Source organism: Salvia miltiorrhiza, chromosome 7 (genome assembly GCF_028751815.1).
Source record: "Salvia miltiorrhiza cultivar Shanhuang (shh) chromosome 7, IMPLAD_Smil_shh, whole genome shotgun sequence".
Taxonomy (NCBI): Eukaryota; Viridiplantae; Streptophyta; class Magnoliopsida; order Lamiales; family Lamiaceae; genus Salvia; species Salvia miltiorrhiza.
In genome coordinates, this window is record NC_080393.1 from 34,357,056 (window position 1) to 34,379,347 (window position 22,292).

Consider the following 22,292-nt stretch of genomic DNA (forward strand, 5'->3'; position numbering starts at 1 on the left):
AAGCAACAGCTGAAGTAACCTTCCCGGTGTCCGAAGGTTTCCAGACCCTAACATCTTCCTCATCACCGATGGGGATGAGGAGCATATCAACCACCACATCCGGGAACTGGATAACAAAATCCTCAGTGAAATGCCAAATTCCATCGTAATAATAATCCTCCACAGCTTGATTCAAGAAAATATGCATATAATCAGGAATTCCAAGTTTAGTTACCAGCTTGTAACCGAGCCAATCATCCCTCCAAAACAACGTACTAGCTCCGGTGCTTATAAAAGAGAACAAATTCTCCACCATCTGATCAACCAAGCTACGGACACTCGTCCAGAAAGGAGAAGACGCCAGAGCCCATTTGGCATAACCGAAATTATCCAAGTATCTAGTGCGAAGGATAGCAAAAGCAAAATCTTTCCCTTCAATGAGACGCCAGGCTGTTTTCATAAGGAAGCTACTGTTCATGGTAGAGAACGCTCTGACACCCAACCCGCCTTCCGTCCTAGGCACACAAACTCGTAACCAGCTCACCGGGCAGAACGGCTTTTGATCGATATTGCCTGTCCAAATGAAGTTACGGCAGTGACGGTCTAAGGCATAGATCAAGGATTTAGGCCACTTATAAACCATCATAGAGTAAGTAACCGAGCTCTGAATGATCGAGCGAACCAGGCAAATTCTTCCTGCCATTGACAGCTGCAGACCTTTCCAGCGCGCGAATTTTTGAATAATTCTATCATAAATGGCACGCAAGTAGGTAGCCTTCATACGACCAGCAAAAAACGGAACCCCCAAATAGTTGACAGGAAGGCTGCCAACTCCAAAACCAAACTCACTAATAATACCTCTTTGCATAGCAGAAGTCACGCCTTTAGAAAAAAACACGTGTGACTTTCGAGCGTTACAAATTTGGCCAAACATCCCGCCATAGAAGTCCATCACCTCTTTAATCTTGCGCGCGTTTCTGCGAGAAGCTTTACAAAAGATAAGAATATCGTCAGCATAAAATAAATGAGACGGAAAATGCTTCGATCTACTGAAGTCCATAGGGATCAGATGGCGAGAGCGAACACAATTGAGCAGAACATGACTCAACACGTCCTCTGCGATGCCGAACAGAATAGGGGAAAGAGGGTCTCCCTGGCGAACACCTCGCGAGCAAGGGAAGTAGCCACTGAGCTGACCATTGTACAAGATGGAGATACGAGCAGATTGAAAGATGATGGAGATCCAGCGCACAAAAATGTCATGAAACCCATTAACTTTGAGAACTTTCAGAATAAAGTCCCAACTAATAGTGTCAAAGGCTTTTCTAATATCGATCTTACAGGCCATATTCGACTTGCGACCCGTACGGTTCATGCAGCTGAAGCCTTCCGAGCTCAGGATGATACAGTCATGGATAGATCTTCCTCCAATAAAACCAAACTGATGAGCAGACACCGTATCAGCGGCCACCCTATTGAGCCGCGAGGCCAGGATCTTGGAGACAATCTTGAAAAAGAAGTTGGACAAGATAATCGGACGAAGTTCAGCAACAGTGTCCACCGTATCCTTCTTCGGAATCAGAATCAGCGTATTAGCATTGCATCCAGAAGGCAGATAAGAGTTAATGAAAAACCCTTTCACCGCGCGAGCAACATCCTCCTTGATCATGCTCCAGCAATTCTGAAAGAACGCTCCCGAAAAACCATCCGGTCCCGGAGAACTGTTCGCGTCCATATCGAACACAGCCGCATAAATTTCTTCATCATCGGGGATCCGAATCAGCGCCTCATTATGTTCAGCAGTAACAGTCGGATCAATATTGGCTTCAATCAGAGTCACATCCAACAAATTCCGATTGTCCTCCTTGAAAAGGTTGGAAAAGAAATCGACAATGTGTTGTTGAATCACATCTTGATCATAGCACATCTCCTCACCAATCCTCAGATGATCCAGACGAAGGTTATTCTTCCGGAACCTGATGAGCCGATGAAAAAACTCGGTATTAGGATCGCCATCAGTCAGCTAATGCGCCCTACTTTTCTGTTGGAGCATACTGTTTTTTCTAGCCAAACATGAATTCAAAGCCGCTTGCACACCCACCTCTTCATCAAACAGCTCATCCGTATAACCCGTGACAGAGATACTATTTTGAACCGTTGACAGATGTCTTTGATGTGCATCAATTTGGATGTTCACCTGTCCAAAGACCTCCTTATTCCACGTACGAAGCTCCCTGCGAAGTCTCCGCAGCTTGGCCATTACTCGGAAAATCGGGCAGTTAGTCTCCAGCTCGGCATTCCAAGAGTTCGAGATCATCTCGTTAAAATCAGGATGAAGGAGCCACATCTTGAGGAATTTGAAAGCACACCGACCAGTGGGGACGTCATTTTTACATTGGAAAATTAACGGCGAGTGATCCGAAGTGATCCGAGGAAGGGCATGCGTATTGATATGCGACCAACAATCAGCAAACGCATTGGAGAAGAGGGCTCTATCCAGCCTGGACTCAATGTGCCTCGGAAGGAGGCGTCTTCTCGACCATGTCATGCGCACCCCAGAAGCAGGGGATTCGACAAAGCCAGTTGCTTCAATGAAGTTATGAAATTCCCTACAAGAACGCTGCTCAGGCGCCACCGTGCTAACCCGCTCATTCGCGCCCCTAACCGCATTGAAATCTCCAATGAAAATGGTTTTCCCGTCCGTAAAACCCATCAACTCCTGCCAGAGTTGACGTCTAGACACCGTATCGTTGGCGCCATGAACAATCGCAATCCTGAAGTCCAGAGATCCCCAAGTACAGTTAGCAACCACCGCTTGTTCCGATGAGCAGACAATCATGGTGTTCACCGACGGTTGAGCAACCAGCCAGATATTAGGACATCTACGCAATCTGCTGTTGTTATGACGAGGAGTCATATTAATAGAACGCCAGTAACTTTGACGGACTTTACAAAGTTTCGACTTAGGTTCAATTAACCCAATGAGAATAGGGGAAAATGAGCGGCAATGCTCCTGCAACAATCGCTTAGATTCGTCCGTAAAACCCCGGACGTTCCAAACGAGAACATTCATGGGAATTATTTGGAGTTAGTATGCGGGATCATGTCTCGCTCCACTTCGTCAGCCCAACTTTGCTTTGAAATGTTGTCCATGGTTTTGGAGGCCTCCGTTTGGCGATGCTCAATAATGTAGTCCCTTGGTTGCTTACCTGCCTCAACCGCCTTTCGCAATCGATTCTTAATACTCTCTTCTTGCTGCATCAGAGCCTTGTTGTGATTTCGAGCCTGATTCGAAGGGCGGCCCCTTTTTTTCTTGGGAGAAGAGATCGACTCCTTAAAGTGTTGATCCTTCATATCATTTTCGCCAGAAAGCATAGTCAAACGCTTGTCCGATCTCTGAACTGACCCAATCCTATTTTGATCAGTTTGTTTAACACTTTTGCAATTCGTGCTCTGCTCTTGGGGACGTTGTGCCTTGCATGCCACATCATCCCGGGAACCATTCTGAGTTCTGCTCTGCATATTCATGTCCCTGCTCAGCACCTTGTCACTGTTAAGTTCCAGCCTCTGCTCCTCAGTAGTTATGCTCTGTTCCACGTTCCTATCACCCGACTGCTCCGCTCTGGCCCTCTCCGATCTCTGGCCTTTGAAGTTCACGCCAAGTTCTTGTAAGCCCGTGATGTCTTCGCTGTGCACGTTCAGCTCAGTGCAGTCTGGTCTTTGGTCCTAATCTAAGGACTCCTTGCTTTGATCCAAACTTTGTCCTTCACGCTCAGCGTTGTCTCCTGCTCCACCCTTAACCCTCTGATGTTTGTTGGGCGAAGGTTTTGGTCTCTGATCAAACTCCACAACCTCTTGCTCAAGATCTTCCTGTCTAACTTCTCTTCGTTCTTGTTCCGCTGAAGTCTCCTGTTGCTCAGCGTTCTCTGACACTTCTCCTTCCTCTAAGATAGCAAAGCGATTAGCACTTTGCGATTTAGCAGCAGAACTGGTAAGTGCCTGCATAATATCCGGTCCAGACAGCTCATTATTCGGACGTTCCCTTGCAGAGGACTCAAACGCCTCATTCTCCCCTTCACGGCGCCGTTCCTTTGCTTTTATTTCTTGCCAGTGAGGCTCATTTTGTTTCATAGGCTCAGCCGTTTCCTTTTCTTTTGTTTTTCCCCGGCGACATTTGTCTACCACATGACCTGTCATTTTACATTTCGTACAAAAAGGAGGAATGTACTCATAGTAAAATTCAATGTCGAACTCATAGTCTCCACCATCAATAGTCATGTATTCAGGTAGCATATTCGCAAGATCCACCTCAACAAGCATTCTCGCGTAGTGAGCCACATCGTCATCCACCGAGTTGCCATCGATCTTGAGAGGTTGCCCTAACCATCTGCCAATGCCCGACAAAACCTCCGGGTGCCAAAATTCAACAGGCAAATAGTAAATACGTACCCACACTTGGGCCAAAGAAGAAGATTCCTTATAGAGATTAAAGAATCTTACCCATTCACGTAGTCTCAGCGTTCCAGAGGAGAGTTCCCATACAAGGTGAGATTTGGCCGTAGCTTTATCTTCTTTGTTGTTAAATTTCAACGTGAAATATCCTTTTCCCATTGGCATAAGACGCCAATTCGCCGTCAACGACCATATCGACTGCAACTCGTCATTTAGCTCTCTAACCATTTTTGGTTGCGTTCCTTTATTCATCATAAATCTGCCAATAAGAGCGAATTGGAACTTTGACGCTTGGAGAAGTTGTAGTTCTTTCGGAACCTTTAAGATTCCCACATCATCACGGCTGCATGGATGAAGCGCTTTAAAGTTATGCGCCGGCAGGTCCGGCTTCTTCGTGCGTTGAGGCGCGGTCGCCCTAGCGTAAGAAACAGGCGGAGCCGTCAACTTGTTTGTGTCCGAGGGGGCCTGAACGGCCTTATTCTTTGCCGCAAGAGCCTGTTGCGCCGCCGAAGATATCCTAGAGTTAGGGTTACATCCGGCTTTTGTAGGGCTAGGGTTACTTTCGATCGCTGTGGGGGAACTCGAGAAGTTGCTTGAGACCAACGGAAGATGGAGACCGCTCCTGTCCATCTGAGACGGCGTCGGAACGCCGGCCGACGTCTGCAGTGAGGGAAGCATCGGAACTAAACTAGGGTTTGGGAAGGGTTTCGCAGTGCTCTCATCTTTTAAGAGTCGTCGGCCCATAAATGAACATAGTAGATTATTTATGTTTTGGTCTCAATAATATGATAATGGGTTTATTTTTCAATCTAAACATACTAAATTTGGTGCGTTTACTTTGATGGATAAATTTATCCATGAAAAATAATAGACAATAAACATTTATGCCTTTAAATGTCTCTTTTCTTTTTCTACATTTTACACAAAAGTGAAGTTCATCATTTTTTCTTCCTTATTTTCACTTCAAAGATTGATAATATTATCCCTCCAGAATGTATTGTTTTTTTAATTATTTTTAGAGGAAAATTTCATTCCCTCGAATTGAACATAAAGGCATATATATGAGCACAAGTATTATTCTGCATTATATATTTTGAGACGTATCAAATTTTTAGGTAACACATTTGAATTTAGTTGATTATTCAAGGAAATTATTTCATATTTTCATGCTCCAATTCCTTAAGATTTTGTCACATTGACTGTAACATAAATACATTGGTTATTTACTTCGTCGAAATAAGCTCGATCTACTGGAAATCTAAAATAAAAAAGATACTTGACTGTAAACACAAATATTTGTATTTCAATTTGATAAAATACAAAATGCGTTACAAAGATAATTTGATAGATTTGAAGATAGATTTATGCGGGTTGCAATCTCTAGTTAATCCTCTGATTCTTCTCTTCCATTTGATTCTTGGGGTGCAAGCTCGAAGGTTCTTGAAATACTTGATTTGATGACGCCAATCCAAGGGACTCAAAGCATGATTTTGGATTGAACATTGAACTTGATTTGATTTGAGAACATTCTTAGAATTTGTAAGAATGCCTTGAAGCTTTTGAACTTGATTTCTTTGGATACTTGAAGATCACTTCAAAGATTCGCAGAAATACTTGAAGATTTGAAGAAATGCTTGAAGATTTTGAAGATACTTTGACTATTGCCTTGAAGATCTTGAAGATACTTGAATACTTGAAGATTTTGAAGATTACTTGAAGATACTTGAATACTCAAACAATTGACGATTTGAAGGAGACTTGAATGCTAGATAGAATTCTTCAAGATACTTGAATACTTGGAAGAATACTTGAAGATACTTGAATACTTGAATGCTAGTATTAGAGTTAATATGTTGTGTTTACAATGGTTAGGACCTTAGAAACCAATTCATCTGTGGTATACGATTAGATTTGAACCATAGAAATGATATATCAATACGTGTAAAGGACGCGAATATGAACACAACCTACAAAATAAGTGGGAAAAATCATTGATGAAACGAGGGCAAAGGAGATCGAGTAAGAAGTCCAAGAAGAAATATGCTATTTAGGATCCAAAATACATATCCAAGCACATACGAAAATTTCGATTAATCTCCAAAATCCAAACATAGTTCAAAACAAAGTGGACCAAAAAACAAGTTTCAAAACTTGAACTACAATATGATCCAACAAATAGCCAATTGCTCAAGACTTCCTCGGTTTGCTCGTCGCCAACTGCGACTCGAGCTGTAAAGAAATAAGAAACAACAATCATGGTCAGGGCTTAATCAAATGAAGTACAGTATAAATCAATTAATAGAGCTGGATATTTAAAACTTCAAAACGTATCAATTTGTTACCTCATTTTTCACAGGCTCTTTCTTTTCTGACAAAATCAACTCAATATGGCAAGGTGACGACATATAGGCTGAGAATAAGGTCGCATTAGTTCATCCACAAAGTTACAGTTATGAAAAGAAAAGACTATAATGATATGCAAACATACGGTTAATCCTTCCATGAGCACGGTATGTGCGGCGCCTTTGCTTCTGGGCCTGGTTAACCTGAATGTGAGAAATGAATAGTGCATCCACATCCAAACCTTTCACCTGTCAAAAAACTAATAATTAGACATGGAAAAGAAAAGGAAGACATCAGGTATAATAACTAAAGAAACAGGATACGTACCTGAGCATTACTTTCGGCATTCTTGAGCAAATCCAAGATGAACTTGGCAGATTTCACTGGCTAGCGACCTTGTCCGTTAGAGTGTCTGTTCTTGGCGTGAGCAGTTCGCCCAACACCACCACAGAAACGAGTGAAAGGTATGGCCTGTTTGTGGGCAAGCACATCCTCCAAGTACCTCTTGGCCTTGCCCAAAGGCAACTTCCTGATGGCGTGCGCTGTCTCCCTAGTGTTCTGATAAAATAAAATTTTCATACTTAGCTAATTCATCATAATCTCCGGATAACATCACGAAATATAGCATTCAATTTAAAATCAGAACATAATCATTTATTAGACAATTAGGCAAGCAGAAGTGAATCCATAAAAGTTTTACACAAATATGAAACATAACTGACAACAATACATAACTCAACATAAATTGACTTCAAACATCACAAATGTAGCATTGTTTACTGAACCATCAAATCATAGGAAAAACTCAAGTGGTTCACCCAATAACATTGCACGACTTATATCCCTGAAGTTTACGAGAGACCTATCCACAAATGGCAACAGATCCCTGCTTTTTTACATCAGGTTGAACATATGCCAGCTCAAAAAAGCTCACGGTAGACACTACTATATGTACTACATCAAACGAATAAGGTGACAGACACAGAAAATGAAAGCATTATGGATGTAGCATTGTTTACTGAACCATCATTCATCTGAAAACGCAAAGTGGTTCACCCAATAACATTGCACAACTATTATCCCTGACGTTTACAAGAGACCAATTCACAAATGGCAATAGATCCATGCTTTTATCATCAGGTTGAACGTCTAAACTGCAGAATAAATTACATTACATAGAAATAATTAATGAACCCTAAAACTATACTAAAATGGGCGTAATTGATGAACATTAATATTGAATTAGCTAAATTAAACTGAACACAAGTCTAAACACATCGATTAATTTATTGTGTAAAATAAAAAGGAAGAACAACCAATTAAAAAAAAGTGTTTAGCTTAGTTAATCATTAAAACAAGCTCGGTGGAATAAATAAAAAAGACGAATTTACCTTGAAATGAACTCTGAGATCAGATCCCCTAGCCTTGCAAGCTGCAACAAATATACAACCAAAACAAAATCAGCAAACAACACAGATAAAACGCCGAACGGAATAAATCATCACAAAACAACATAAACCTACATTTAGTGATGTTATCGGGCTCTCTCGAGTATTTCACCTGTAGAATTTACAGCATAAATTAAATTAAAAGATCAAAATTCGCAAATGTGTTTGGATAAATTTATGTGACTGAGAGAAGATGAAAGATACCATTGTTGCAGCTGTTCTTCTTCGGCGGTACTGCAGAAACTGCGGAAGTCGATTGATCTTCTTCGAATGAGAAAGAGAAGAGATGGTGCAGAAGATTTTATAGTAAAACCCTAATACTCAATGGCTTCATGGGTTGGGCTTCAACTTTTTGGGTCTAAATTGCGAGGTAGAAGGGCCGGCCCATAAATGAACATAGTAGATTATTTATGTTTTTGGTCTCAATAAGATAATAATGAGTTTATTTTTCAAATTTAAATTTAAATTATACTTCATTTATTTATTAAATTTTAGAGGAAATTAAAATTTCATTCCAAAATGTATTTTTTTTATTTATTTTTAGGGGAAATTTTCAGTTCCCTCGGATTTGAATTTTGTTGACTATTCAAGGAAATTATTTCATATTTTTCATACTCCATTTCCTTAGATTTTGTCACATTGACTGTGACATATATACATTGGTTATTTACTTCGTCAAAATAAGCTCGATCTACTGGAAAACTAAAATAAAAAAGATACTTGACATCGTTAAATGAAGATTATGGGTTCTTTATAATAAGATATTAATGTTTAAAAAATTAACCATTGCTTATAATATTAATGGTAACGATCAGTATTATACTTTTCATCTATCGTTGTAGTCAACACTTAAAACTTCAAATTCTTTTGATAATTGTTTCCGTTGCTTACTAAAAAGAGTAGTAGTTATATAATGCCCAAAAACTTTCACTACATCAAAAGAAAGAATTTCAACCAAGATGTTTCTTCAATCAATCAATTATGATCACTGGAAAAATAGTTTCAAATTTCAATCAGTATGTAAATCCATATTAAAGAGACTAGCAAAGTAAATTATACACAAAGTGGTTCACCCAATAACATTGCACGACTTCTATTCCTGAAGTTTACGAGAGACCTATTCACAAATGGCAACAGATCCTTGCTTTTATCATCAGGTTGAACGTCTAAACTACACAATACATTACATTACATAGAAATAATTTATGACCCTAAAACTAGACTAAAATGGGCGTCACTAATGAACATTAAGATATAATTAGTTAAATTAAATTGAACAAAAGTCTAAAAACATGGATTAATTTATAGTGTAAAATAAAAAATAACGACTAATCAAAAAAAGTGTTTAGCTTGTTAATCATTAAAACAAGCTCAGTAAAATAAAATAAAATTCATGAATTTACCTTGAAATGAACTTTGAGATCAGATCCCCTAGCCTTACAAGCTGCAACAAACATTCAAACAAAACCAAATCAGCAAACAAGTCAAATAAAACGACGAACATAATAAATCATCACAAAACAACATAAACCTACATTTAGTGATGTTATCGGGCTCTCTCGAGTATTTCGCCTGTAGAATTTGCAGCATAAATTAAATTAAAAGTTCAAAATTCGCAAATGTTGGATAAATTTATGAGGTTGAGAGAAGATGAAAGATACCATTGTTGCTGCTGTTCTTCTTCGGCAGTACTGAAATAAAACTAATGGAAGTCGATTGCCCTTCTTCGAAAGAGAAAGAGAAGGGTTGGTGCAGAAGATTTTATAGTAAAACCCTAATACTCAATGGCTTCATGGGCTGGGCTTCTCCTTTATGGGTCTCAATTTTTTATAATTGTGAGGTAGAGTCGTCGGCCCATAAATGAACATAGTAGATTATTTATGTTTTGGTCTCAATAATATGATAATGGGTTTATTTTTCAATCTAAGCATACTAAATTTGGTGCGTTTACTTTGATGGATAAATTTATCCATGAAAAATAATAGACAATAAAAATTTATGCATTTAAATGTCTCTTTTCTTTTTCTACATTTTACACAAAAGTGAAGTTCATCATTTTTTCTTCCTTATTTTCACTTCAAAGATTGATAATATTATCCCTCCAGAATGTATTGTTTTTTTATTTATTTTTAGAGGAAAATTTCATTCCCTCGAATTGAACATAAAGGCATATATATGAGCACAAGTATTATTCTGCATTATACATTTTGAGACGTATCAAATTTTTAGGTAACACATTTGAATTTAGTTGATTATTCAAGGAAATTATTTCATATTTTCATGCTCCAATTCCTTAAGATTTTGTCACATTGACTGTGACATAAATACATTGGTTATTTACTTCGTCGAAATAAGCTCGATCTACTGGAAATCTAAAATAAAAAAGATACTTGACTGTAAACACAAATTTTTGTATTTCAATTTGATAAAATACAAAATGCGTTACAAAGATAATTTGATAGATTTGAAGATAGATTTATGCGGGTTGCAATCTCTAGTTAATCCTCTGATTCTTCTCTTCCATTTGATTCTTGGGGTGCTAGCTCGAAGGTTCTTGAAATACTTGATTTGATGACGCCAATCCAAGGGACTCAAAGCATGATTTTGGATTGAACATTGAACTTGATTTGATTTGAGAACATTCTTAGAATTTGTAAGAATGCCTTGAAGCTTTTGAACTTGATTTCTTTGGATACTTGAAGATCACTTCAAAGATTCGCAGAAATACTTGAAGATTTGAAGAAATGCTTGAAGATTTTGAAGATACTTTGACTATTGCCTTGAAGAGATCTTGAAGATACTTGAATACTTGAAGATTTTGAAGATTACTTGAAGATACTTGAATACTCAAACAATTGAAGATTTGAAGGAGACTTGAATGATAGATAGAATTATTCAAGATACTTGAATACTTGGAAGAATACTTGAAGATACTTGAATACTTGATTGCTAGTATTAGAGTTAATATTTTGTGTTTACAATGGTTAGGACCTTAGAAACCAATTCATCTGTGGTATACGATTAGATTTGAACCATAGAAATGATATATCAATACGTGTAAAGGACGCGAATATGAACACAACCTACAAAATAAGTGGGAAAAATCTTGATGAAACGAGGGCAAAGGAGATCGAGTAAGAAGTCCAAGAAGAAATCTGCTATTTAGGATCCAAAATACATATCCATGCACATACGAAAATTTCGATTAATCTCCAAAATCCAAACATATTTCAAAACAAAGTGGACCAAAAAACAACTTTCAAAACTTGAACTACAATATGATCCAACAAATAGCCAATTGCTCAAGACTTCCTCGGTTTGCTCGTCGCCAACTACGACTCGGGCTGTAAAGAAACAAGAAACAACAATCATGGTCAGGGCTTAATCAAATGAAGTACAGTATAAATCAATTAATAGAGCTGGATATTTAAAACTTGAAAACGTATCAATTTGTTACCTCCTTTTTCACAGGCTCTTCCTTTTCTGACAAAATCAACTCAATATGGCAAGGTGACGACATGTAGGCTGAGAATAAGGTCGCATTAGTTCATCCACAAAGTTACAGTTATGAAAAGAAAAGACTATAATGATATGCAAACATACGGTTAATCCTTCCATGAGCACGGTATGTGCGGCTCCTTTGCTTCTGGGCCTGGTTAACCTGAATGTGAGAAATGAATAGTGCATCCACATCCAAACCTTTCACCTGTCAAAAAACTAATAATTAGACATGGAAAAGAAAAGGAAGACATCAGGTATAATAACTAAAGAAACAGGATACGTACCTGAGCATTACTTTCGGCATTCTTGAGCAAATCCAAGATGAACTTGGCAGATTTCACTGGCTAGCGACCTTGTCCGTTAGAGTGTCTGTTCTTGGCGTGAGCAGTTCGCCCAACACCACCACAGAAACGAGTGAAAGGTATGGCCTGTTTGTGGGCAAGCACATCCTCCAAGTACCTCTTGGCCTTGCCCAAAGGCAACTTCCTGATGGCGTGCGCTGTCTCCCTAGTGTTCTGATAAAATAAAATTTTCATACTTAGCTAATTCATCATAATCTCCGGATAACATCACGAAATATAGCATTCAATTTAAAATCAGAACATAATCATTTATTAGACAATTAGGCAAGCAGAAGTGAATCCATAAAAGTTTTACACAAATATGAAACATAACTGACAACAATACATAACTCAACATAAATTGACTTCAAACATCACAAATGTAGCATTGTTTACTGAACCATCAAATCATAGGAAAAACTCAAGTGGTTCACCCAATAACATTGCACGACTTCTATCCCTGAAGTTTACGAGAGACCTATCCACAAATGGCAACAGATCCCTGCTTTTTTACATCAGGTTGAACATATGCCAGCTCAAAAAAGCTCACGGTAGACACTACTATATGTACTACATCAAACGAATAAGGTGACAGACACAGAAAATGAAAGCATTATGGATGTAGCATTGTTTACTGAACCATCATTCATCTGAAAACGCAAAGTGGTTCACCCAATAACATTGCACAACTATTATCCCTGACGTTTACAAGAGACCAATTCACAAATGGCAATAGATCCATGCTTTTATCATCAGGTTGAACGTCTAAACTGCAGAATAAATTACATTACATAGAAATAATTAATGAACCCTAAAACTATACTAAAATGGGCGTAACTGATGAACATTAAGATTGAATTAGCTAAATTAAACTGAACACAAGTCTAAACACATCGATTAATTTATTGTGTAAAATAAAAAGGAAGAACAACCAATTAAAAAAAAGTGTTTAGCTTAGTTAATCATTAAAACAAGCTCGGTGGAATAAATAAAAAAGACGAATTTACCTTAAAATGAACTCTGAGATCAGATCCCCTAGCCTTGCAAGCTGCAACAAATATACAACCAAAACAAAATCAGCAAACAACACAGATAAAACGCCGAACGGAATAAATCATTACAAAACAACATAAACCTACATTTAGTGATGTTATCGGGCTCTCTCGAGTATTTCACCTGTAGAATTTACAGCATAAATTAAATTAAAAGATCAAAATTCGCAAATGTGTTTGGATAAATTTATGTGACTGAGAGAAGATGAAAGATACCATTGTTGCAGCTGTTCTTCTTCGGCGGTACTGCAGAAACTGCGGAAGTCGATTGATCTTCTTCGAATGAGAAAGAGAAGAGATGGTGCAGAAGATTTTATAGTAAAACCCTAATACTCAATGGCTTCATGGGCCGGGCTTCAACTTTTTGGGTCTAAATTGCGAGGTAGAAGTGTCGGCCCATAAATGAACATAGTAGATTATTTATGTTTTTGATCTCAATAAGATAATAATGAGTTTATTTTTCAAATTTAAATTTAAATTATACTTCATTTATTTATTAAATTTTAGAGGAAATTTAAATTTCATTCCAAAATGTATTTTTTTATTTATTTTTAGGGGAAATTTTCATTCCCTCGGATTTGAATTTAGTTGACTATTCAAGGAAATTATTTCATATTTTCATACTCCATTTCCTTAAGATTTTGTCACATTGACTGTGATATAAATACATTGGTTATTTACTTCGTCAAAATAAGGTCGATCTACTGGAAAACTAAAATAAAAAAGATACTTGACATCGTTAAATGAAGATTATGGTTTCTTTATAATAAGATATTAACGTTTAAAAAATTAACCATTGCTTATAATATTAATGGTAACGATCAGTATTATACTTTTCATCTATCGTTGTAGTCAACACTTAAAACTTCAAATTCTTTTGATAATTGTTTCCGTTGCTTACTAAAAAGAGTAGTAGTTATATAATGCCCAAAAACTTTCACTACATCAAGAGAAAGAATTTCAACCAAGATGTTTCTTCAATCAATCAATTATGATCACTGGAAAAATAGTTTCAAATTTCAATCAGTATGTAAATCCATATTAAAGAGACTAGCCAAGTAAATTATACACAAGTGGTTCACCCAATAACATTGCACGACTTCTATTCCTGAAGTTTACGAGAGACCTATTCACAAATGGCAACAGATCCCTGCTTTTTTACAACATTTTGAACATATGCCAGCACATAAAAGCTCACGGTCGACACTACTATATTTATTACATCAAACGAATAAGGTGACAGACACAGAAAATGAAAGCACTATAGATGTAGCATTGTTTACTGAACCATCATTCATCTGAAAACATAAAGTGGTTCACCCAATAACATTGCACAACTATTATCCCTGACGTTTACGAGAGACCAATTCACAAATGGCAACAGATCCTTGCTTTTATCATCAGGTTGAACGTCTAAACTACACAATACATTACATTACATAGAAATAATTTATGACCCTAAAACTAGACTAAAATGGGCGTCACTAATGAACATTAAGATATAATTAGTTAAATTAAACTGAACAAAAGTCTAAAAACATGGATTAATTTATAGTGTAAAATAAAAAATAACGACCAATCAAAAAAAGTGTTTAGCTTGTTAATCATTAAAACAAGCTCAGTAAAGTAAAATAAAATTCATGAATTTACCTTGAAATGAACTCTGAGATCAGATCCCCTAGCCTTACAAGCTGCAACAAACATTCAAACAAAACCAAATCAGCAAACAAGACAAATAAAACGACGAACAGAATAAATCATCACAAAACAACATAAACCTACATTTAGTGATGTTATCGGGCTCTCTCTCGAGTATTTCACCTATAGAATTTGCAGCATAAATTAAATTAAAAGTTCAAAATTCGCAAATGTGTTTGGATAAATTTATGAGGCTGAGAGAAGATGAAAGATACCATTGTTGCTGCTGCTCTTCTTCGGCAGTACTGAAAAAACTAATGGAAGTCGATTGCCCTTCTTCGAAAGAGAAAGAGAAGGGTTGGTGCAGAAGATTTTATAGTAAAACCCTAATACTCAATGGCTTCATGGGCTGGGCTTCTCCTTTATGGGTCTCAATTTTTTATAATTGTGAGGTAGAGTCGTCGGCCCATAAATGAACATAGTAGATTATTTATGTTTTGGTCTCATTAATAAGATAATGGGTTTATTTTTCAATCTAAACATACCAAATTTGGTGCGTTTACTTTGATGGATAAATTTATCCATGAAAAATAATAGACAATAAAAATTTATGCCTTTAAATGTCTCTTTTCTTTTTCTACATTTTACACAAAAGTGAAGTTCATCATTTTTTTTCCTTATTTTCACTTCAAAGATTGATAATATTATCCCTCCAGAATGTATTGTTTATTTATTTATTTTTAGAGGAAAATTTCATTCCCTCGAATAGAACATAAAGGCATATATATGAGCACAAGTATTATTCTGCATTATACATTTTGAGACGTATCAAATTTTTAGGTAACACATTTGAATTTAGTTGATTATTCAAGGAAATTATTTCATATTTTCATGCTCCAATTCCTTAAGATTTTGTCACATTGACTGTGACATAAATACATTGGTTATTTACTTCGCCGAAATAAGCTCGATCTACTGGAAAACTAAAATAAAAAAGCTACTTCACTGTAAACACAAATATTTGTATTTCAATTTGATAAAATACAAAATGCGTTACAAAGATAATTTGATATATTTGAAGATAGATTTATGCGGGTTGCAATCTCTAGTTAATCCTCTGATTCTTCTCTTCCATTTGATTCTTGGGGTGCAAGCTCGAAAGTTCTTGAAATACTTGATTTGATGACGCCAATCCAAGGGACTCAATGCATGATTTTGGATTGAACATTGAACTTGATTTGATTTGAGAACATTGTTAGAATTTGTAAGAATGCCTTGAAGCTTTTGAACTTGATTTCTTTGTATACTTGAAGATCACTTCAAAGATTCGCAGAAATACTTGAAGATTTGAAGAAATGCTTGAAGATTTTGAAGATACTTTGACTATTGCCTTGAAGATCTTGAAGATACTTGAATACTTGAAGATTTTGAAGATTACTTGAAGATACTTGAATACTCAAACAATTGAAGATTTGAAGGAGACTTGAATGCTAGATAGAATTCTTCAAGATACTTGAATACTTGGAAGAATACTTGAAGATACTTGAATACTTGAATGCTAGTATTAGAGTTAATATGTTGTGTTTACAATGGTTAGGACCTTAGAAACCAATTCATCTGTGGTATACGATTAGATTTGAACCATAGAAATGATATATCAATACGTGTAAAGGACGCGAATATGAACACAACCTACAAAATAAGTGGGAAAAATCATTGATGAAACGAGGGCAAAGGAGATCGAGTAAGAAGTCCAAGAAGAAATCTGCTATTTAGGATCCAAAATACATATCCAAGCACATACGAAAATTTCGATTAATCTTCAAAATCCAAACATAGTTCAAAAAAAGTGGACCAAAAAACAACTTTCAAAACTTGAACTACAATATGATCCAACAAATAGCCAATTGCTCAAGACTTCCTCGGTTTGCTCGTCGTCAACTGCGACTCGGGCTGTAAAGAAACAAGAAACAACAATCATGGTCAGGGCTTAATCAAATGAAGTACAGTATAAATCAATTAATAGAGCTGGATATTTAAAACTTGAAAACGTATCAATTTGTTACCTCCTTTTTCACAGGCTCTTCCTTTTCTGACAAAATCAACTCAATATGGCAAGGTGACGACATGTAGGCTGAGAATAAGGTCGCATTAGTTCATCCACAAAGTTACAGTTATGAAAAGAAAAGACTATAATGATATGCAAACATACGGTTAATCCTTCCATGAGCACGGTATGTGCGGCGCCTTTGCTTCTGGGCCTGGTTAACCTGAATGTGAGAAATGAATAGTGCATCCACATCCAAACCTTTCACCTGTCAAAAAACTAATAATTAGACATGGAAAAGAAAAGGAAGACATCAGGTATAATAACTAAAGAAACAGGATACGTACCTGAGCATTACTTTCGGCATTCTTGAGCAAATCCAAGATGAACTTGGCAGATTTCACTGGCCAGCGACCTTGTCCGTTAGAGTGTCTGTTCTTGGCGTGAGCAGTTCGCCCAACACCACCACAGAAATGAGTGAAAGGTATGGCCTGTTTGTGGGCAATGTCATGACCGGACTTAATTAAAGATAATTAAGCCGGGAAACCATGACTAAGGGAGGGAGATTAGAAGCGGGGATAGAAAGGGGTAAATATATAATGAAGGATCGAACTTAATCATTGAGAGCGAAGGGGACATTTATAATGTAACTTATGTTTAGCCACAAAGATTCAATTAACTAGTAAGTTCGGATGAATCCGACATAATTCAAAAGGCTTATTACTTAAGAATACGCAGCGGAAATAATAATCTGATTACATGTATGAAGACATGTATCCAAGAGTTTATTCAATCAACTTATGACAAAAGCTCCGCTCCTCACTTCATCTTCATCAACCATTGCTCAACCTGCACATTTAGAAATACATGCAGGGCTGAGTACAAAAATACTCAGTAGACACGTATGCCTAGGTAAACATATAAACATGCTTCGTGAAACTGTAAATTGTCGTGCCATCATAAACAGTACAGCAAGGGAGTTTTAGCTAAATAGGCCCAAGCTTACTAAATTCATTTGTAATTCTTAAAGTTCGACTGATCAGTCTAAGTTCTCTTGTAATCTATCATATCTGGAACTGTGTGCCGGAGAGGTGGCCACCTCTCACGGTCACTTGACCGGCCAACCCGCTAGATGACTCACGGTCACTGGTGTACACTAGTCCTGGAAGGATAGCTATCAACTGCTCAGGATCCGAATTCGATTTCATCATTGGCAAAGCCACATCAGATAGATATCATACTGAAATTGAAATATTTTATGGCAAGACAATACTTAAAATAACTTCAATTCAAAGATTTTATCATGAAATAGCTTGTTCAATAGTAATATGAAACTCATTTGATATATATATGAAAGTAATGCCCACCTGATAAGCAAACCTTTGTCATATCTTAGTGACTCCTGACTAGCTTTTACTCGCCTACTTGACCTTTTAATGCGAGAATATAAAGTAAGACATTTGTCTTAAGAAAAATTCTCAGTAAAGGAGAATGCGTAAAATAATTATGCATGACTCGTGTTCCGTTAATAATAATCCAGACTATAGGATTAAAGCTCATCTTATGATATCGAATTATTAATCCTAATTTATCCACTGCCTTAGGGTTTGCTAACCCGCTTAGCAAATCTCATAATCTCGTTCTAAATTTATCCGTATTTAGAATTAACTGCGTCTAATTAATCGATTAATAATTCTAGAATCAATCTCTACTTGGGCTCAATAAATGATAAGGCAATCTAATAAAATGAAAGAAACTGGGTTCAATCAATTAACCATGACAGCCCATACATAAAAATAAAAACTCCGGGCCCAAATAATTAAATGATGGAATGTGGGCCTGGTTAAAAAGAACTCCAGCCCAATTCTCTAATAATTCGGCCCACTGGAATGAAATAAGGGCAGCCCAACTCTTTTTTTCTTCCTTAACAATCATCCTCTCTCTCTCTCTCTCTCAGAATCGATCAACAGCTCCCTTCCATAAGGGCTTCTGCCGCCTCCGGCTCCGGCCGACGTCGGTCGTCGCCGCGCCTGAGTCCGGCGCTCTTCTCTCTCTTGTCCGCCTTCGATTCCCTCATGAAACCGAGCTTGCATCTCCCTCTCCTCTGTCGATTTCGGAGGCTCGGCCACCTCTCTAGAGATTCCGGCGGCGTCGCTGCTGCTGAAGGCCGGCGGAGCTGTATGGCCATCCTTCTATTTCTCCTCCCAATTTCCGCCCTCAATCGACTGAAAAGGAAAGAAAAGAAAGTCCTAAATTTCCTCCTGAATCGAAATCGCCGCCGCCTGAATCCGGAAGCCGGAGAACGGCCGGCGTCTTCTCCCGCGACGCCGCTTCTGTTCCGAAATCCGGCGATGATTGTCGCCCCATGGCTCTGCTTCCTCTTTTCTCCACCCAAGGCAGACGTACACATGTTCAATCGAGGTTTGGAATCGGAGCCCTAACTCCTGCCTGACGAATCGACATGGTACCTCCGCTGCCGCTCTGTGAACTGGCGAGAGCTTCACCGTCGTCGTCGCCGGGTTCTCCCCTGATCTCGCCCGACGAGCAGCAGAGCTCTGCCTCCGCCGACGCTCTTCGGTTCGGCGGAACAGGGCAGCCTCCCCTCCTTAAAGAAAGCTAAGTTCACTCTTAATACTCTATTGTGAACGAAACTCAAAGCTTGTCGTAAACTCAGTTCATGATTCTATTGAGCTCTAGTATTTCTATACTTCGATTATGCAGTGGGTAAAACTAGCCATAGTGGTTTGTTTCTATTTCGAAAGTCCTCATTGTCTGTCTCATGAATAACACATAAAAACTGACTATGTTATTACCGGAAACTATGTATTGGTATTGTTTGTTTATCATGCTTAAGTGTAGAGCATGTATGATGGGAAAATAGTATATGGAGCTCAATGAATACCTTGAATGCTTTGCGAATGTTTGGTGCATGGTTGGCTGCTGCTGTTGTTGAATCCAGAGGATAGGAACTGAAATGAATTGTGGATTGTTTTCATATTGAATGCAGGCTGAAAATTCAAGAAGGAAGTGGAGGGATTAGAGCCAAGGTTTACCTTGGAGTTTTGGCAGAAGTTTCATCCCTTCTCTCTTTCTTCGAATTCTGTTAAGGGAGCTTGAAAAAGTTGATGGCTGGGTTGTATAAGGGTGGATGTTGGCTGATAGCTTTGAGGCTGCAGTGGGTGGATAGGTTGTGGCAGTCATAGGGGTGGCTGAAAGACCCCTAGATGTACCTTGGCATGGCCGAACTGCTGCTACAGAGGGAAGGGGAGGGGGTGAGCTGCTGTCACAGCTATTCTTCACTCCCTCACGCACGCCCCTTTTTCCTTTTTCTTCTTCTTGATGTAATGGGATAGTCTAGAGTAGCTAGGAGTGAGAGAGATGGTGTTTGTAAGTGTAAAGTTGATGTGATTAATAAAATCCTTCAGTATCTTGATAAAGCGGTATCTAATACTTATCCCGGGTCTTGCTAGTATAGCGTATCTGTAAAACTAATCCCGGGTTTTGCTAATAATACTAAATACTCTAATAATTCTCGTATTTTGATAGCTGACTTTTCGTCTATTAAAATCGTGACTCGTAGAATAAATCTAAATTAAATTCGTAGATTTAATTCACTTCACAATTCGGAGTAAACTCACGACTCAAGTAATAATGTTACATAAATAGAAATAATATTTCTATTACAAATAAAATAATAACTTGACTTGGCTAAGTCAATTATCATTCTGGAATAAATCATTAACTAGTCAATAATTCAATCGTGGTCACCTCAGGTAATGGCATCTAATTCAGAACTCTAAGCTGAATTAACTGAATATTAATCGCTGGATTAAAACAACTGAAAGATGTAATAAATAAATATTGCATTTATTGCTCTTAATCATAAAATAAAAGAGCGGGCTACTACAGGCAAGCACATCCTCCAAGTACCTCTTGGCCTTGCCCAAAGGCAACTTCCTGATGGCGTGCGCTGTCTCCCTAGTGTTCTGATAAAATAAAATTTTCATACTTAGCTAATTCATCATAATCTCCGGATAACATCACGAAATATAGCATTCAATTTATAATCAGAACATAATCATTTATTAGACAATTAGGCAAGCAGAAGTGAATCCATAAAAGTTGTACACAAATATGAAACATAACTGACAACAATACATAACTCAACATAAATTGACTTCAAACATCACAAATGTAGCATTGTTTACTGAACCATCAAATCATAGGAAAAACTCAAGTGGTTCACCCAATAACATTGCACGACTTCTATCCCTGAAGTTTACGAGAGACCTATCCACAAATGGCAACAGATCCCTGCTTTTTTACATCAGGTTGAACATATGCCAGCTCAAAAAAGCTCACGGTAGACACTACTATATGTACTACATCAAACGAATAAGGTGACAGACACAGAAATTGAAAGCATTATGGATGTAGCATTGTTTACTGAACCATCATTCATCTGAAAACGCAAAGTGGTTCACCCAATAACATTGCACAACTATTATCCCTGACGTTTACAAGAGACCAATTCACAAATGGCAATAGATCCATGCTTTTATCATCAGGTTGAACGTCTAAACTGCAGAATAAATTACATTACATAGAAATAATTAATGAACCCTAAAACTATACTAAAATGGGCGTAACTGATGAACATTAAGATTCAATTAGCTAAATTAAACTGAACACAAGTCTAAACACATCGATTAATTTATTGTGTAAAATAAAAAGGAAGAACAACCAATTTAAAAAAAGTGTTTAGCTTAGTTAATCATTAAAACAAGCTCGGTGGAATAAATAAAAAAGACGAATTTACCTTGAAATGAACTCTGAGATCAGATCCCCTAGCCTTGCAAGCTGCAACAAATATACAACCAAAACAAAATCAGCAAACAACACAGATAAAACGCCGAACGGAATAAATCATTACAAAACAACATAAACCTACATTTAGTGATGTTATCGGGCTCTCTCGAGTATTTCACCTGTAGAATTTACATCATAAATTAAATTAAAAGATTAAAATTCGAAAATGTGTTTGGATAAATTTATGTGATTGAGAGAAGATGAAAGATACCATTGTTGCAGCTGTTCTTCTTCGGCGGTACTGCAGAAACTGCGGAAGTCGATTGATCTTCTTCGAATGAGAAAGAGAAGAGATGGTGCAGAAGATTTTATAGTTGTAACACCCCGCAGTTTTCCATACTATTTATTTTGAGGATTCGCTATTAGAGTGTCGAGATTCTAGCATTAGCTTATTAAGGATGAGAAATTTTTTTAAGATTGAGATGTGAGTATTTTAGAAGTTGATGATAGAACTAGTGGGTGAATTTTTTTTTATATAGAATGAGTTTTTGAAAGAAATGCTGATTAAATTGAGGAGATGATGTAGTTTATGCTTCCGATAAAGAAAGCTTAATTATTATTGAGACGATTTATAATGTTAAGTTAAGAGGATACCTGGCTAGATATAGAGCCGAGGTGAGTG

The 22,292-nt window shown here is 37.4% G+C and overlaps 1 protein-coding gene, 9 non-coding genes and 2 pseudogenes across 10 annotated transcripts; all 12 read right to left on the reverse strand.

The window, feature by feature from the left end:
• Positions 1 to 6,618: 6,618 nt before the first annotated feature.
• On the reverse strand, positions 6,619 to 9,812 carry LOC130994142 (60S ribosomal protein L17-2-like; annotated as a pseudogene).
• Positions 7,537 to 7,670, reverse strand: LOC130996379 (small nucleolar RNA snoR74). Its single transcript, XR_009092561.1, has one exon. It is a non-coding gene; the product is annotated as a small nucleolar RNA snoR74 (small nucleolar RNA).
• Positions 7,776 to 7,908, reverse strand: LOC130996420 (small nucleolar RNA snoR74). Its single transcript, XR_009092597.1, has one exon. It is a non-coding gene; the product is annotated as a small nucleolar RNA snoR74 (small nucleolar RNA).
• LOC130996441 (small nucleolar RNA snoR74) lies at positions 9,237 to 9,373 on the reverse strand. The gene has a single exon (XR_009092617.1). It is a non-coding gene; the product is annotated as a small nucleolar RNA snoR74 (small nucleolar RNA).
• Positions 9,813 to 11,524: 1,712 nt separating the features above from the next.
• LOC130994143 (60S ribosomal protein L17-1-like) lies at positions 11,525 to 13,246 on the reverse strand (annotated as a pseudogene).
• LOC130996384 (small nucleolar RNA snoR74) lies at positions 12,443 to 12,576 on the reverse strand. Its single transcript, XR_009092566.1, has one exon. It is a non-coding gene; the product is annotated as a small nucleolar RNA snoR74 (small nucleolar RNA).
• On the reverse strand, positions 12,682 to 12,814 carry LOC130996421 (small nucleolar RNA snoR74). The gene has a single exon (XR_009092598.1). It is a non-coding gene; the product is annotated as a small nucleolar RNA snoR74 (small nucleolar RNA).
• An 894-nt stretch (positions 13,247 to 14,140) lies between the features above and the next one.
• On the reverse strand, positions 14,141 to 14,276 carry LOC130996429 (small nucleolar RNA snoR74). The gene has a single exon (XR_009092606.1). It is a non-coding gene; the product is annotated as a small nucleolar RNA snoR74 (small nucleolar RNA).
• Positions 14,277 to 14,381: 105 nt separating this feature from the next.
• Positions 14,382 to 14,514, reverse strand: LOC130996414 (small nucleolar RNA snoR74). The gene has a single exon (XR_009092593.1). It is a non-coding gene; the product is annotated as a small nucleolar RNA snoR74 (small nucleolar RNA).
• A 2,151-nt stretch (positions 14,515 to 16,665) lies between these two features.
• On the reverse strand, positions 16,666 to 21,795 carry LOC130994144 (60S ribosomal protein L17-2-like; the record flags this gene model as incomplete). Its single annotated transcript, XM_057919174.1, has 7 exons — positions 16,666 to 16,707; positions 16,821 to 16,888; positions 16,967 to 17,069; positions 17,149 to 17,306; positions 20,715 to 20,787; positions 21,621 to 21,661; positions 21,753 to 21,795. Coding segments are annotated over 7 exons (528 nt in total), but the record flags the coding sequence as incomplete, so codon positions are not given.
• On the reverse strand, positions 20,992 to 21,125 carry LOC130996387 (small nucleolar RNA snoR74). Its single transcript, XR_009092568.1, has one exon. It is a non-coding gene; the product is annotated as a small nucleolar RNA snoR74 (small nucleolar RNA).
• Positions 21,231 to 21,363, reverse strand: LOC130996422 (small nucleolar RNA snoR74). Its single transcript, XR_009092599.1, has one exon. It is a non-coding gene; the product is annotated as a small nucleolar RNA snoR74 (small nucleolar RNA).
• Positions 21,796 to 22,292: the final 497 nt, after the last annotated feature.